This window comes from Myodes glareolus, chromosome 27 (genome assembly GCF_982192425.1).
Source record: "Myodes glareolus chromosome 27, mMyoGla1.1, whole genome shotgun sequence".
NCBI classification, from domain to species: domain Eukaryota; kingdom Metazoa; phylum Chordata; class Mammalia; order Rodentia; family Cricetidae; genus Myodes; species Myodes glareolus.
In genome coordinates, this window is record NC_142052.1 from 43,733,092 (window position 1) to 43,751,069 (window position 17,978).

Below are 17,978 nucleotides of genomic sequence, written 5' to 3' on the forward strand. Positions count from 1 at the left end.
ATCGCCCCCTCTGGGAGGGTCCTGCGTGTGTAACCTGCCAACAGTGGGCGGGGTTGTCGTGAAACCTTGCCTGTCAGCTTCTACTGTCGGAATACTGGGAATTAGAATGTGTACATGTTTGTATGTGCATAGAAAACCTGCAATATCCACACATATGTCAACATTTAAAGAACTGGCTCACAAAAATGGTGGAGGCTGACAAGGATCTGCGCAGGAGCTTAAGGTCTCAGACAGGACGGCGTCGAGTGAGTTCAGAGGCTGTGGAAAGCTGAACCCCAGCTTAGAGTCAGACTGGAGGAGCTTGCTCTTGGGGGGAATGTCAGAATTTTTGTTGTGTGGAAAACTTCAGGGATTTCCATGGTGAAATGTGTTAGAAGCACTGCCCGCAAGTGACAATACCGTCATAAAATTTTAGTGAGGCGCAGGAATCTGAGATTTCCTTCTGGGAAATGTACCTTTACTAAAGTCAGACCCGTGGTTCCTCTTTACCATTGCTCGATGGCCATCTACCCCCCAATTTGCTTCTGCGCTCTCCTCTGCCTCACTGAAACTGATACTCACGTATACCGTGAACCTTTAGAATCTCGGGCAGAAACATCCGCATACCTTGTTTCTTTCGCATCTAGGGCAGAAACAGCTAAACTCTGTTGTTTTTAGTGGGATGGGGTGTGAGCAGTTCTCACAGTTGACCTCACTCCTGATCCTATTGGCAGCGGCTGGTTCTTTCTGTAATCTTTAAGATCGGCAACAGAGCTTCCTCTCCGCGTGGTGGAAGCACATCTTGTTTTTGCTAGCTCTGGGCTTTCCTCACTCTTCCTTTTGGCTTCTCAGCCTGGACCTATCGCACAATAAAATGAGTCCCTGCATTCTTTTCGACTGTTAAAGCTGGAAATTTAACGAGAGCTAAGTAAAGTTTAGTTGCTAAGCGCCGACAGCTGCGAATGGGGAGCTGGAATGCTTAGGTAGGGATTACTAAGTACCACAAACGTGGTGTGTGTGTGTGTGTGTGTGTGTGTGTGTGTGTGTGTGTTAAAGACTCATTCAACCCCCCAAAGGGACAAGCTACGGAGCAAACCTTTGCCAATGAACACCGACCGGATATGCATTTTTTTTAGTTTGTCCTGGAGAGGTCTATAAACAAAAACACGCTTACATTGAATGTGTTTATTCTTCATTTTAATGGTAACAAAATGGTCTCACAAGATGAAACTTAGTTGCCGACTTCTATCACACGTGGGGGATAGATCTCCAAACCATTTTGTGAGTGCAGGAATTATATTCTGACTGGTGGCCTCACATATCATCCTATAGTACCTAGCATCTGGATAATATCACAAATGAGCGGACGTTTTTCAATATTCTCTTTTAATTTTCTTTTGGACCGTAGTTTACGTATCTCGTACTCTGGGGTGGTATCGTGTATATGAACTAAGCCCGCTGAATCCATCTGAGTACTTGCGAATTTCCCGGCGACACTTTCTCTGCGTTTGTTCTGCTCCGGAGCCGTGTAGGGTCGCGCACAGTGCTTTGCCTGGTTGTGGGGATCGTCTGGACTCTTGCCTAAAAGCCTGGCTCTTGATTTTAAGATTTTAGGATGTTTGACTGAAGGCATATGTAAATCATCGAATCTATCCAAACAGTCCTAAATTTTGAAACAAAGCATCAAAGCGGTAAGTTAGGCTTCTTACGAATACACTTTCACATTATAAGAACTAATGCTTGTGGATCAGCAGTTAAGAAATGAACGTCCTGAGGTTTCTTAGGCAGTCTCAATGCGTGCTGTACACCCAGGGCTTCCCATTAGACGCTCCCTTGGGAGCTCCCCTAGGAGTGGTGGTTGCTTTTAGCCTTACCTTTTTAGAGGACTTGCTTCAAAAGGTGAAAGATAATGAAACTGAACCAGACCTACTTAAGGAGGTGCCCTCCAGAGTCAGACCCAGGCAAAGCAGGCCAGCCTAGTCTACAGTTCTTCCTTTCCAAAATATCTTTCCCATGGTCTCAAATGTAAATCATAAACTTTGATATTTTACTTTTATATCATCTAAACTTTTATCAGTCCCTAGAAGTCACTTTAATAACCAGCTTTGTTAGTGTGTGTGTATATATGTGTGTGTGTATGTGTGTATGTATATATATATATATGTGTGTATAGATAGATAGATAGATAGATACAACAGAACATTCTAAGACAGTGATTGTAATCTTTGTATGGGACTGAGTATCAATATATAGTCCAAGCTGGCCTCTTACTCTACATCTTCTTGTCTTGGTCTCCTGATTGGTAGTATTCTGAGTATATATCACCACACCCAGATCAATCATTATAATGTCTACATTAAAAATCATTGGCCAAGTGTGGTGGCTTAGGCCTGTCGTCCCCTTGCTCACGGTAGAGAGGAAGAGGATCACCGTGAGTTCAAGGTCACCAAAATAGCAAGAGGGGGATAGGGACAGTTGTCTTCTCTGCACGTTTATGGCTGTGTTTTAATATGAAGGACGATCTAATGTGCCCCTAAGAGGGTGTGGCGCTGTTGGCCGTGAGGTGGTGTCAGCTAGGTTCTTCACAGAATAGTTAGTTCATCCCACTGGGGGGGATGGTGCACGACAGCCACTCATGGAGACGGGTGTTTTGATGAGAGGTCAGGCAGGTGTGGCTAACTGTAGGGTCAAGAAGGTTGGGTATGACTAGTAAGAATCTGAATGACTACAGAGATCTACAAAAGACTACAGTGATCTGCAAAAGGAATCCGACCTACTTGAGTTTTTGCCTGGGTTTGGAGATAGCAGGAAGATACTCTTACACTCTAGCCTAAATCTGGTTTGGAATTCACTGGGTAGCTTAGGGTAAAGTAAACTAAAACTTGAGACCATCTGGCCTTTGGAGTCCATGGTGTATGCTCCCATGTCCAGTGATTGTCTTTCCTCTAATGTAGGTAGAGCAAGCAGACCAAGCTGATTCTTCAGAGGTTCTGCTGCATTCATAAATAACAACTTTAGTTCATAGCTGGTAGCCAGGATGTCAGTGGGAGGCCACGAGAACCAAGCCACTGGCTCAAAAGAAGTCCCTTCTCGTCTTGGATTTTTAAAAGGGAACATGCTTCTTCAAAAGGAGTGGAAAATAAGGAGCTAAAAGCCAAAACCCTTTAAGGAACTGTCTTCCAGGGTCAGGTCCCTCCCAACAGCAGCTTTTCTGTCTTTTGACTGATTTGTTTCAGAAGTTCTTAGGTTTTAGGAACTAGAAGGACACCTTTGTGATCATTTGACAAAAGCTCCAGTGCCATTGAACTCTCTTGTCCATTAGAGACAAAAGTTCAGAAACACTCAGTCCTTCTGTAAGGAGATAACTACAAACTGTCCTCCCTTGCTCTAACAGGAAGGGCTGTGAATGCTGAGGAGATGGCTCGGTTGGTAAAACGCCTGCCGTGCAAGCATTAGGACCTGAGTTCAATCTCCAGTTCTCATGTTAGAAAACAAACAACAAACCTGGGCATGGTCGTGAGCGCCTGGAATTCCAGGGCTGGGGGGGGGAGAGAGGGGGGGGGGGAGGGAAGGAGGGATAGAGAGACAGAGAGAGGGAGGGAGGGAAGGAAGGAGGGAGACAGAGAGGGGGGGGAGAGACAGAAAGGGAAGGAGGGAGGGAGGGACAGAGAGACAGAGAGAGGGAGGGAGGGAAGGAGGGAGGGAGACAGAGAGAGGGGGGAGAGACAGAGAGAGACAGAGAGAGAGCAAGAGAGAGAGAGGGAGGGAGGGAGGGAGAGACAGAGAGGGGAGGAGGGAGGGAGGGACAGAGAGACAGAGAGAGGGAGGGAGGGAAGGAGGGAGGGAGACAGAGAGAGGGAGGGAGAGACAGAGAGGGGAGGAGGGAGGGAGGGACAGAGAGACAGAGAGAGGGAGGGAGGGAAGGAGGGAGGGAGACAGAGAGAGGGAGGGAGAGACAGAGAGAGAGAGAGGGAGGGAGAGACAGAGAGGGGGGAGGGACAGAGAGACAGAGAGAGAGACAGAGAGAGAGGGAGGGAGGGAGGGAGGAGAGGATTCCTGAAGCTTGCCAGCCAGCCTGCCAACCCTAATCATCAAGTTCCAGACCAATGAGAGATCCTGTCTCAGACCAAACCAAACCAAAAGACAAAGTGGATAACACTAAGAAGCTACAGCCAGGGTTAATGTCTGGCCTCCACAGTACGGGCACATGCACCTGCATACATACAAACATACACACACACACACACACACACACACAAAGGGTTATGAAATCATATATGCTTTTATATAATTTGACATGAACATAATTTACTCATTTGGGGGAAAAAGTGTCTAAAGGACCTTGATCTTCTTCGGAACTCAAATAGAATCTGTCCCTTTTCTTAATATGCACATGCCTGTGTGTACACACATACACACATATACTAGCTCAATACCAAATGACTGTATTTAGATAGAAAAAAACCTAAAATTAAGAATATAAATTTTTACCCCACCACTAATTAGCTGTCAGAATATTTATATTACATGTAGCATAGAGCTATGTTGATACTGCCACTATAAAGTTAGTAGCTTGATACTGTATAAAAAGTATCAAAGTAACTTCTGAAATTAGATTTATTTTCCCATTCAAAGGCAGACTAATGTAATCAAGTTGTTGATTTAAGATCAGTTTCGAATCTTAACAGTTTTCCAAATTATGATTCATGTGCACCACACGAATTAATGGAGAAGAGTCATGATCCAAAGAATCAAGATAAAAGCCTGCTGCTTCTATATTTTCTTGCTTTAGAATGTACACACAAAGCCTAGCAGTCAGCGTAACGCCCTAATCACGGAACAGGAAGGGTTAAGTGGGAAGGGATTGGGAGAGTGGGGTAGAGGAGGAATATGGGGACCTTTGTGGGGGAAAAAAGTCGCATGGAGAGCTGTCTGCTTCCCTCTCTCCCTGCCCTCACCCCCTGTATAATGGAGTTGCCTTATGATGGGATCTATAGAGGGATAGCAGCCACAGGTTAACAAATTAAAAGCCCAGTGCCAGGAACAAGTCGCTGCTTTTGGAGTTATTTACCGGTGAGGTCCTATATACCTCAAACATTACAGGCTGTTGCCAATGTTATTGGTGCCCTCCAGAATTTGATAAGGCTGTATTGCCGAAGATACCACAGACATGAGTCATGGGACATGGAGGCATCAAGATGGTACTGGCCTGGAAGCCTCGTCCCTGTTAGCTCGGTCCACAGTGCTGGGAGTAGGATGCATGCTACCGGGGGTGTGGGCAGACAACAACCATCAGTCAGTCGTACCCAGCTGTAAACCCTGTAAGCTAAAAAAAAAAAAAACACATCTGCCTGGCAAGGCATGCCCACCGGTGCCACAGCAGCACCGACATCATGGGAGTAACCCAACACTTTCTGTTTGGATTTAGATCCCACTTGATGGGCAGAACCTGTGGCTGGCATCCTTGTCAGGGTCAAGAAGCTGTTATTGGGTTATTAGTTACTGTTCTATCTGGAGATGTGTGCCTCTCTCTAAGTTCATCAAAGAAGCCTCTATCACTGTGGGTGGTGATTAACATGGAGAGCCCAGCAGCTGGCTGAGGTACAGAGACTGAGAGGCCGAGGGACGCTCAGCCCTAAATGGGACATATGTATCCCATCCCCTCTTCTTGAGACTCAGATCATCGCAGAAGGAGGAGCAGAAAGAGTGTAAGAGCCCCAGGCGATGGGTGAATAGGTGAATACACAAGGAGATGAGGTCCTCGGGACACAAAGGACAGGCGCGCGCTTGAAAGCGCAGTGGTTGTGGTAGCTTGTGTGAGGGCAAACCAGACACAAGTCCCAGCATGGAGAGGGTAGGCTGGAGAAGCCTCCCCCCTTTTCAAGGAGATGCTGCTGATGAACAGACAGCTGCCCGGAGAGAGCGATCAGTTCTCTTGAAGAATGCAGCCCCTAGTATGCTGACCACGCTCCGTGTCCACAGCCCACACGTCCAGTAGTGTCTGGGCAGCACAGATGGGACTTGATGGGGCTTGGGAAGAGGACACAGTTTGGGGAGGTAGGGAAGAAAGTTGGGCCTGGGGGGGGGGTAGCTGGGCAAGCGAATGTGAACAAAAACACCCAAGGTTTCAAAGAACTAACAAAACCTAGAATTTAACTTCCAAGATCTCAGAAGATGATCGAGCCAGGAGGGTAACGGGCCAAACAAGTGGAGCTAAATTTAAAAGTTCCAACTCGTAATCCAAAAGAGGATAAGTCTGTACACATATTTCTAATTCCTAGCAGAATGAGAGCTTCCTATTTCTTTACTAACCAGGACAATCCAGGTATCTGAAAGAGCCATGGACACAGTTCTGTCTCTGGGAGAAGAAAATCTCAGTTATGTTTCCGTGGCACCTGGCCTCTCGTGGTTGTGTAGGCAACATGGCACAGGACCCTAGGCGAACCTCAGTCAGGATGGCCAGCCAGCCAGGCTTCCAAAGACAGAACCGTGTGCATAGGCTTCAGATTTGTTAGCCGCGAGGGCTTTCCTAGAGAAAAGAACACCGTTTTCTAAGTCATGTCCCAGACGAGGTACCCTCTTCCTACTTCATAAAAGGCACTCCGGTGTTGTAATTGTCTTTTGAATCAGTTGAGATATTGGAACACATCGGAAGATTTTTAAAAATAAGCAAGTCTGGATATCTTGGGGATATTAAAGCCCCCCACACACACATACACACACACCTTCATTTAGACATAAATGAAGACATATTTAGACATATTCTAAGACAAAACTATTATAAAACTTTACAGGAGGAAATACTTAGGAAGAGAGTGATTACATGTATAGTTCTCCTTGCAGTCCAGTGAAGCAAAGCCCTTGGGACAGACTTCCGGAGGTGGGGTCTTGTGGGCAGTGTGGCTGGCAGTATCCTAACTAGCTTGTAAAATGACTTCTTCGGCTTGGTGGTGTAATCTCTTTCTTTTCTTCTGGATGTCACGTTTTCTCTCTTCAATACTTCTGGGAAGAAAAATGGTCTTGAGCTTCTCCCATCTTCTCTGTGTTCGAATGGCTGCGATTCAGAGATCTTGGTGCATTTTTCATGGCAAGCTTCGTACGGGTTTGTGTAAAGCGTGTCCGGTTCATTTTTGAATTGTGCAAATGTTACCCAGTGTCTTTTATTGTTGTTGTTATTTCCTTTCCACTTTTGGCAGTACTTGTCAAGTTTTGATTGTTCCCCGCTCTCTGTGTTGACGTAAAGGAAAGCGCTATTCCGCCAGGTAGGGAAGGGGAGTCTATTTAAGTGTTCATTTTCTCTTGACATTTTGGCGGTAGGAAGCTTGAGATAAGGTGGCAATCCCGTATCGGGTCTTTCCTGAGCAAGCAATTTGCAGATGTTATTGCTCTCCCTTTTGTCAAGTGACTTCGCTCTTAGTGTCTTTTCAAAGCAAAGTTTTGATGGAATTGGTTTTGATCGGTCATCCCAGCTGTAGGATCCTTGAGTCTCTGTTTTGCAAACAGGGTTTTCTGCTTGAGGGAGTTGCATGAAACCGTGGTCTTTCTGGTGTTTCTTAAGGAATATATCTGCAAGTCTTTCTGGTGACTGATTTAACGGGTCTGACTGGGTATTTTTATGGGGATGAGGTTGTACTTTTATTAGTGTTTTAACTTCCCTACTGTAAACCTGCTTATGTTCCCAGACGGTTGGTGGATTTTCTTTCAAACTGTGTGGGAAAAAGCCCCCCTTTTCTTCTTTTCGGATCAGTACTTTTTCCCTGTATAGATCTTCAAGAAATGTTGGTAACGTGGGATTTGGAAAGACTTTTGGAAATTTCTTTTGCTTTTCTGAATCCTCCCTTTCATCTCTGAGAGGTAAATCTGGTTTTGTGAATTTTAATGGCCTGGAAGATGAATCAAGTGAATTAACTCGCTGGCTGATCCCCTCTAGCTGTCTCTCGGTGATTAGTCCTGATTTCTGAAGTTTTTCTATAAAGAGAACCTGGACGTATTTATTCAAATCCGTTTTTAGACCTAATAATTCACTTTCTGGTAAGAGATCAAGGCAATTTTGTAGAGATTCACTTAAAGGGTATTTCATGTTTATTTCAAGCTTTGACCCCAATCCCCCACTGGCAATGTCTTCCTCCAGCTCAGGCAAACACCTTAGCGAGGTCCTACTTCTCAGGGAGGACATGCTGGGGCGTAGAGCCATGCTATCTGTCTCATTAAATAGATTGCTCCCTGAAAGATTCTTCAGGAAATACTTTTGGAGAGCTTCATTTAGAAAAGATCGAAGTTTTGTTTCTAAGTGTTTGTCTACGAAGTGATGGTTGAAACTGTCCACAAAAGGCATGGATTCCCTGATGGTTTCTGAATACTTGTCCTGGGGAGGGCTTGGCTCTCTGGCCTCTGCTTTCTCGCTCATCTGACACAGGTTTTGGTAAACTTTTGGTAAATTCTCCTTGGTGATGTGGCCCACCTCTGAGAGCCTTTCTATAAGGCAATGCTGAATGTGCTTACCTAACTCGACCTTCAGATTATTGACTTCTGACTCTGACACTGTCTCTAGAAGCCCACACAGCTTCGGATCCAAAGTGGCCTTCCTGTCTACTTTGTCGGCTTTAATTAAATTCCCTTGAATTTTCTCTAGGTATTCTGCACTGCCGGGTGAAGAATGTGGCATTAGTCTCTCAAGCTCTCTCTCTGACTGGTTGTATTTGAAGAACGCCTTGAAGATATTTTTTAGGAAGGATTTTAACATGACTGCATCGATGTCTTTAAGTTTGCCCACGAAGCTGCTACTTAAAATCTCTAACGTGGAACTTAGCCCAGCCTCCTCTGTGTCCAGATGCTGGTACTCGGTTGGGAAGTCCGACTTTGTGTCTGCTCTTTGGCTGTCTTCGTTGTCATCAGCTCCGCGCACAAAGGTGTCTGTGGGGTTCGTAGTAGGCGTAGTCCGTCTTGAAAGCAGCGTTGTTTGGCTTTCGACGTTACAGTGCTCTGTCAGGTTCAGCACCTTTTCCTCGGGAGAGGCCGTCTGTGCGTCCATCAGAGAGCTCTGGTTTTCTTTTTCTAGTTCAGTCACGCTGATCATCCCAGATTCTAAGAGGGTTTCGACGGGAAAAGACTGCAAAATTCTGCTTATACTAGATTTGGCCGGCGACAAAGGCACTTCGTTGTTGTCTTCTTCGTAGTTAGCAATCTGTGACGACGACGCCCTTCTCTCCCAGGACGCCCGCGGCTGCTCCTGCGGAGCCGGCTGTGCCTCACTCGGCCCCGCCCCTGGCCCCGCCCCTGGCTCCAGGTGCGATAATAGGGGCGCCGTGAATATTTGCTTAATGATGTAGTCATAGACACCCCCATTTAAACCCAGATTGGAGCTAGATACTTCGCTTGCTAAATGTTTTGTTTTAAAACTGCTCTTTCTGCTCGTCGGAAAATTTACTTCAGCAGCTTCTAAGGGTTTGCCAGAGACATTTTCTATGTCTGAAGATGCTCCCGGTCCACCTTCCGGAAATACATCTTGAGGAACGCTTTTAACCACAGGACTTAAAAAAGCCTGTGAATTTAGAATGTCTTTGGATGAAAGCCAGCTTTTTATGTCTTGGACCTTTTCAAACACTTTGTCTTCTGCCCTACCTGAGGGCCTGTCGTGCACACTTAGAGGCCGAGAGGAGCTTCCCTGTATCGCCTCGGCGTTTGTGCCCATGTCCGCATTAGGAAATAACTCGTCTGAAAGGTCTTGCAGATTCCTACTGAAAATTGATTTGAGTGCTATGGACGACCTTCTATTTCCAGCATCGGAGGTCAACTTGATTGAGCTCGAGGGGTGATAGATGTTTACATTTTCAGGCGTGGATGATTCTTTTTGGTAGTTTGGGAAAGGTACATTTGGTAGCTGCATATCCAAAGAGTCCACTGTGAAGACAGCAGGATCCCGCACTAACTTATCCCTTGAAGCTGGAGTTCTGGCTGCGTTGGTAGTCAGATCTGAATGGACAGTAGGGTTACTACCTGGTAACTTGTTTTTCCCATCAGAAGACTTTGCTGATATGATACTAAGAACTCGGGATGACGTTCTAGTATCTAAAGACTTTGCTGATATGATACTAAGAACTCGGGACAACGTGCTAGTATCTGAAGACTTTTTGGCATTATTGATAGAATCGTGGCTTGATATACTAACATCGGAAAGCTTTGTCAGAATGGTACTAGGATCCCGGGACAACTTATTCTTAAGATCTGAAGACTTTGTGGAAATGATACTAGGATTATGGGACAACCTATTAAGGCCTGAAGGCTGTGATGAGTTGGAGCTAGGGGCACTGAATATCCTTGTATCTGAAGGCTTTGCCATATTGGAACTAGGGACACTGGATGGCCTCGTATCTGAAGGTTTTTCCGTATCGGAACTATGAACACTGGATAGCCTCGTATCTGAAGGTTTTGCTGTATTGGAACCTGGGCCAGTGGATAGCATCGTTTCTGAAGGCTTTGCCGTATTGGAACTATGAATACTGGATAGCCTCGTATCTGAAGGCTTTGCCGTACTGGAACTATGAACACTGGATAGCCTCGTATCTGAAGGCCTTGCCGTACTGGAACTATGAACACTGGATAGCCTCGTATCTGAAGGCCTTGCCGTACTGGAACTATGAACACTGGATAGCCTCGTATCTGAAGGCCTTGCCGTACTGGAACTATGAACACTGGATAGCCTTGTATCTGAAGGCTTTGCTGTATTGGAACCTGGGCCAGTGGATAGCATCGTTTCTGAAGGCTTTGCCGTACTGGAACTATGAACACTGGATAGCCTCGTATCTGAAGGCTTTGCCGTATAGGAACCTGGGCCACTGGATAGCCTCGTATCTGAAGGCTTTGCCGTATTGGAACTATGAACACTGGATAACCTCGTATCTGAAGGCCTTGCCGTACTGGAACTATGAACACTGGATAGCCTCGTATCTGAAGGCCTTGCCGTACTGGAACTATGAACACTGGATAGCCTCGTATCTGAAGGCTTTGCTGTATTGGAACCTGGGCCAGTGGATAGCATCGTTTCTGAAGGCTTTGCCGTACTGGAACTATGAACACTGGATAGCCTCGTATCTGAAGGCCTTGCTGTACTGGAACTATGAACACTGGATAGCCTCGTATCTGAAGGCCTTGCTGTACTGGAACTATGAACACTGGATAGCCTCGTATCTGAAGGCTTTGCCGTATTGGAACTATGAACACTGGATAGCCTCGTATCTGAAGGCTTTGCCGTATTGGAACTATGAACACTGGATAGCCTCGTATCTGAAGGCCTTGCCGTACTGGAACTATGAACACTGGATAGCCTCGTATCTGAAGGCCTTGTCGTATTGGAACTATGAACACTGGATAGTCTCGTATCTGAAGGCTTTTCTGTATAGGAACCTGGGCCACTGGATAGCCTCGTATCTGAAGGCCTTGCCGTACTGGAACTATGAACACTGGATAGCCTCGTATCTGAAGGCTTTGCCGTATTGAAACTATGAGCACTGGATAGTCTCGTATCTGAAGGCTTTTCCGTATAGGAACCTGGGCCACTGGATAGCCTCATATCTGAAGGCTTTGCCGTATTGGAACTATGAACACTGGATAGCCTCGTATCTGAAGGCTTTGCCGTACTGGAACTATGAACACTGGATAGCCTCGTATCTGAAGGCTTTGCCGTATTGGAACTATGAACACTGGATAGTCTTGTATCTGAAGGCTTTGCCGTACTGGAACTATGAACACTGGATAGCCTCGTATCTGAAGGCTTTGCCGTATTGGAGGAACCTGGGCCACTGGATAGCCTCGTATCTGAAGGCTTTGCCGTGTTGGAACTAGGAGCACTGGATAGCCTCGTATCTGAAGGTTTTGTCGTATTGGAACTATGAGCACTAGATAGCAATGTATCTGAAGGCTTTGCTGTGTTTGAACTATGAACACTGGATAGCCTCGTGTCTGAAGGCCTTGCTGTACTGGAACTAGGAGCACTGGATAGCCTCGTGTCTGAAGGTCTTGCCGTACTGGAACTAGGAGCACTGGATAGCCTCGTGTCTGAAGGCCTTGCCGTACTGGAACTAGGAGCACTGGATAGCCTCGTGTCTGAAGGCCTTGCTGTATCTGAACTAGGATCAGTTGACAGTTTATAATCTGTATCTGATAACTTTGTTATGGTGTAAACAGGATGATCACTGGTAAATAGATTCTTCATATCTGATGTGCCTGTTGTGTTGAGAGTAGGATCGTGTGACCATGTATTTTTCCTGCCTTTAGTCATTGTTGCGGTGGTAGTATGTTCAGGAGGCAAGTTACTTTTCTTGTTTACCATGTGGATTGTGGCGAGGTTAGGATCTTCAGGCCAGGGTGTGTGAGATCCTGCCGATCTTGAATGTTCTGGGTAAGAAGGGTCTTGGTCTTCATGTTCTGCGTCATCTGAACTTAATATGCTTGGGGATCTGTGTGAGTCCTTCTTCCTTCTGAATGGCATTTTGCTGTGTATGTTCCTTAGAAAAGGATCAAAACCACTCTTGATGAGTTTCTGAAAATGTAATATAAAGGAAGAAAAGAAAGTTCTTAGCATTTATTTAAATACATTTAATGACCTTTCTGGTCAGTTTCTGTAGAGCAAGTTGTCAATTGATTGCTCCTCCCACCTGTTTAATAAAGCGAGAGAAATCGACTTTATTAGAAAATATTTGAAGTTTGAGTGAAAATAAATTTCAGTGAAAAACATTTAAATTCCTAATTCTGACACTATACCCCCCCCCTTTTTTTTGCTACTTGGAATTTTTCTGGTGAGGCACTGGCATTGTTAGCTTTTAAATTTATTTTTTTGTATATTTATTTATTTAGCTCCTTATTTTTGAGATGAAGTCTTCCTGTGTTGCCCAGGCAGGCCTGAAATGCCTGGGCTTCAGGGACCCACTTTCCTTACTCACCCTGTCTACATTGAAATCTTTAACTACTTGAAAGTAGTTAAATACTGTAAATACTTTTTTTTTAACGATTGCATTTAGTTGTGTCTGCTGAGAGAGTAAGTGGTTGACACCAAGGTCAAAATCTCCTTTGCTATAAATATTTACCATGTAGTAGTAATCTGGGAATTTTAAAAGATGAATACAAGCAGTAAATGTCCATGACACTATTTTTTAAAGATCATTTTAGGGGCATATATCACCCGCATTTAAGTCTGAGTTTCAACAGTGAAGACCTCTGCTCAGCCCTTAATATCCCACAGTAGAAGGGTGCTTTTGAGTATGCAGAGATGATTAAGAGAATAATGTAAAAAAAAATCTCTGGCTTACAGTGAAATTTCAGTGTAATAGCTATACTAAATTGAGATCTATACATTCAAACATCGGAACAATCTTTAAAATGAAATGTGTCTGTTTAAAAATAAATTTCAATTCGTGTGGTTTCCCGTGGAGAGCAGAAGAGGCTTGTATCTCTGGAGCTGGCATTGTGGGTGGTTGGGGGGGCACCAGATGTGGGTACCCAGAACCAAACTCTGGTCCTCAGAGAGAGCAGCGAGGAGTCCATCACCCAGCTGGATGAATAGCTCAGCTGTTAAAGGTTTCTAAAATCTTTTTCTTAAAGGCTCTTATTCAGTCTCTTTGTGCAGCTTCCACAGTGTGAGATTGAAAAAAATGCAAAATCTAAAATAATCAGCCTGATATTTCACTTCAACTCAGCTGAAAGTGCATTTTAATGATCATAATTTATTATAATTAATTTTCAAATGCTAATAGATACACAGGTGATATATTAAGAATGCCCTGGGTTTTCGTGGGTTTTTTTTGGTTTTATTTTGTTTTGTTTCTTTGTTTTTATTTTTCAGAAACAGATATTCCAAGATTTCATTTTCAAATTGAAACTGATTAGGTCAAATGAAGCATGGAAATACATAATTTAGAAGGTAACCCAGCTTTTCTAATGACTAGTTATGGTTTGATAAATACATATATGTTATTTATGTGTACTGATATATACATATATATTATATATATATGCATATGCAGTATTGGAAAAACCTAACGATTGACTGTATTAGTACCAGACTAGGATAACAGTACTCGCCTGGTATTTTGGTGTGAAGTCTCTGGAGTCCGCTCTGAAAACAGGTGTAGTATACTCCTTCTGCACAAAGGCCACCTTAGAAGAGAGGAAGTTTTCATTTTAGATGACTCATAATACAGACATATTTTCCAGGATCACTTTACTCTCAAGAGTCCCTAAAGGTCTAAACGTTCTTTGAAGCTAACCAAGAATTCTGTCTCATGATTCCTTTGCTTTAGCGATTTGTGCTCGTAACCACGGAACTATTTCTCCAACTTCCTCAAAAATAGTTCTTACTGAATTTTTGTGAATCTATTATTTTGTCCTTCCTTAACTTAGTTACTTTCAAACACCGAGCACTTTCTGAAGTTCTCACAACGGGGAACACGTAAGTACGAGCCAGCTTTCACAAGCCGTGTGTGCATTTGGCTTTGAAGGCCTCAGTGGCTTTTATGATGCTTGCTTTCAAACAGCACACTTCATTAAAAACGAGAAATGCTCATTTAACTAGGAGGTCTAAGGGTTAATTAGGCATGGTTGGTTGTGGCGGCTGCCTGCAATCAGGACTCATCCATTCCTCTCCATGTTGGTTCTCACAGGCGTTCTCTCTTCACTAGGTAGAAAAACAACCCCTACTAGCTACTGATATGAAAGGATGAGGATTTTAAACATTCTTTTTTTTTTTTTTTTTTTTTGGGTTGTGAACCTAGCCTTTAGCTGCCGAGCCATCTCTCCAACCCTTTAAACTTTCTCATCTCAATTATATGCTTCCTGTTTTATCCTGACGGCAAAATAAGGGTCCAAGATTGCTAGCCCTACTAGAGATTGGGGTTGTGGTGGTGTTGTGCGTGTTGATAGGCAAAAGGTATGCTAACCACTTGGATAATTTTATTAAAAAGCATTGAGACAATAAGATTATTTTGTTATACATAAAAAAAACCCCAGGTGGTTTGGAAGCTAAACATGAGCTGGGGACACAGCTGAGTTGGTAGAGCACTTATCTAGCATGTCTGAAGCTCGGGGTTCAGTTCCCAGCACCACACACACACACACACACACACACACAACCACACACAGAGGTAAACATAAAAAACATATAACAGAAAAATCTAGAATACTGATGTCATCTTGGGAAGAAGAAACATTTTCTAAACAAGATATCAAAACTAGACTTAAGCTAACGACCGTGGAGGAAAAGCTGCTGAATTTGACCCCATCAACATCTAAACTAAAACCTATAAATAAACATCACAGATAAGAAACCATTGTATTTTAGAATACAAAAATGGCTTTTATATGTCAATAAATGAGCATAGACCCTTATTTGTGAACATGGATGATGTAAGCGGTCACGTAATAGAAACACGCAAGGATGACACACACATGAAAACTGTTCACCCTCTTTTATAATAACCAGAAAACAAAACTCAAGTGTTGGTGGAATGTTATTGTTAGCCGTCAGTGAAGAGAAACCTAAAATGTTGAGGGTGATCTGGGTATTTTCCCACATTTGCGCTCACGTGCAGGTTAGTATGTCGGGGTTAAAGGATAAACTGGTGGTGTCTGTTGACATTACATAAGCTCACATTCTCCGATACACCGTCCCTACTTCTTGTCTTGTGCTCTCTAGGGGGTGAAAGGGTGCTTAACTGTTCAACAAATGCCTATAATGTTTCAAGATCTTTAAATATTTTCTTGAAATATGTGATAGCATATGGTATAAATTATTCAAAGTCTCATGGTGATAAAAACAGAAGAATATGGAACTGAATCTAGGTATTTCTGCCGGATCCCTCGTGATTACTTGCACAAAGCCTGCACGAGATCGGATCTATTGACACCCATGGCTAGAGCGAAGGCAGGAGCGTAACCCGCGATGACCGTTGGGTGGTCCTTACCATGAGTACCACGGACAGTGGTGTCTTTCAAGCTGTCCGAGGTTTCCACAATCCTTAAGGGGAAGTGCACTCGAAGGGTTTAACAGCTATTAGAACCAGAGACCCACAGTTAATGTGCTTTTCAAGCTTAGTGACAACTGCTTTTCCATGGAGAAAGGAGAATCCCTGGAACTTCATCTCTAATGGTCCCTTAGCAGGAGACACGCGGACAACAAGAAATCAGCAGGAGCCATGGCTGGTTCAGCGGCAAGGCATTCTCCTAGCTTAAGGAGCTGGTATCATGCTGACAAGATCTGAACATGGACCGTTTCCCACGGCCCTCAGTTTGCTGAAGACCCCCCTCCTGGTTGTCTTCCGGCCGGGTATCATCCTTACCTTTCGGAGACTAGTGTTAAGGTCCGTAGGATGTCTTTCCCAAGTTTGTCTTAACTGGGTGGGCTGTAGTTCAAGAAAGGTTTCAGAAGAACAAGTTAGCATCTGTTTAAAGCCAGAGGTGGGGAGACTGCAGCTGTGCAGGCCATGAAGAGGCATTTAGCCCCCCCTTTTTTCGACTTAAAAGGAACAATGAAAGGTAGGTGATATGTGTTTATTTGTTCATACTTAGGCTGCATTTATGATCAAAATAAAAGTTTATTGTCATTTAAAGGACATTTAACCGCTTAGAAGATGAAAGACCAAAGGGCTAATTAATGGGACACATGGTCGTCATTTTCTTGGTGACTTTTCTGCTTGCTTTACTGTTTCTGGGTATGTACAAAGAGTCATATAATAAGAAGGCCCTGGGACTTCACTCTTTCTTCTAAAATTGTAAAGTTTTTTTTTTTATACTGGACATACCTTATGTGATGCTTGTTTATACCAGACCGTCATACCACGTTATATGAATTATATGAGAATTATGCAATCAGGATGAATCCTTTGACAGTTAAAGATTCTATGGATTGGAACACTCCTAAATGTTCATTCTTTGTGGGGGCTGGAGAGATGGTTCGACTGTTAAGAGCACTGGCTCCTCTTCCAGAGGACCTGGGTTCAATTCCCTGCACCCACATGGTGACTCACGACTGTCTGTAACTTCAGTTCCAGAGGCTCCAACACCCTCACACAGATGCACGCAGACAAAATACCAATGCCCATAAAATAAATAAGCATTTTAATATATTCATTCCTTGCTTTGAAAGTAAAATGTGCTATGTTTTCATTTTGAAGATGCTGACTATAAAACTCTTTTACTTAAAAAAAAAAATGGATCTATCAACATCGGTTATGGAGGCCCCACTCCTCCCTGAGGAGACAGGCAGGCACTTAGGGGTCGCTGGAGAGGAGACATTTTCTTCTACAGTAAGGTGCCTGCGCCCCCTGTGAATAGCCCCTCACTGGCTCCTGAGACATGGAAATAGAAGGGGGATCAGTAGAAAAGGGACAAGGGATCAGGAAGAGGAGGACCATGGCTGACAAGAGTGGGCATGGCCAAAGACATCATAGACGTGAGTGGGGGAGAGAATGAAACCATCGTTGCGAATCCTTGATAGATGCGAATCATTTTTAGTCTAAGTATTTTGTTTACATTATTCCACATCACACCATGCCATACCAATTTCGCTTTGTCATTCTCAAACACTGTCTTTGTTAAGTAAAGCTAAATTCCCATCCCTTCCAACCGTCCATGCATCTGACCTTGGGAGCAGGATTTAGGAGCCAGTCAATGCCAGGGTTTACATGGAAGTCAGCTGAGCCATATCGTCGAAGTTTTAATTTCTGAAGGGCTCAAAAACCATGAAGGTGCGACCGAAAGATGGCCACCTGGATGAGCCGGGCATGGAAAGGGGCACAGCCAGTCCTTCCTGGTTCGGATTTGTACTCCAGGCTTCGGTCTCAGAATGGAGCATTTCTTTAACACGCCGTCCACTTTGGTTCATTAAAAAAAACTCCTTTTTCAACATCAAATTACTCCTAAGCTTATTTTCTCATAGAATCTGAGGATTTTGCAACTTGCTGGTGAAGCTTAGCTGTTTATGAATTTGTTCTAGAACTCTCACATGCCTT

The 17,978-nt window shown here is 44.0% G+C and overlaps 1 protein-coding gene across 1 annotated transcript; it reads right to left on the reverse strand.

Moving 5' to 3' along the window:
* Positions 1-1,167: 1,167 nt before the first annotated feature.
* On the reverse strand, positions 1,168-17,821 carry Catspert (catsper channel auxiliary subunit tau). Its single transcript, XM_087902369.1, has 6 exons — positions 17,765-17,821; positions 17,610-17,690; positions 16,308-16,370; positions 14,056-14,130; positions 6,803-12,517; positions 1,168-1,642 (listed from the first exon to the last, which is right to left on the reverse strand). The coding sequence occupies exons 1-6, from the start codon at positions 17,819-17,821 to the stop codon at positions 1,301-1,303; spliced, it is 6,333 nt and encodes a 2,110-aa protein (XP_087758495.1). The 3' UTR covers positions 1,168-1,300.
* Positions 17,822-17,978: the final 157 nt, after the last annotated feature.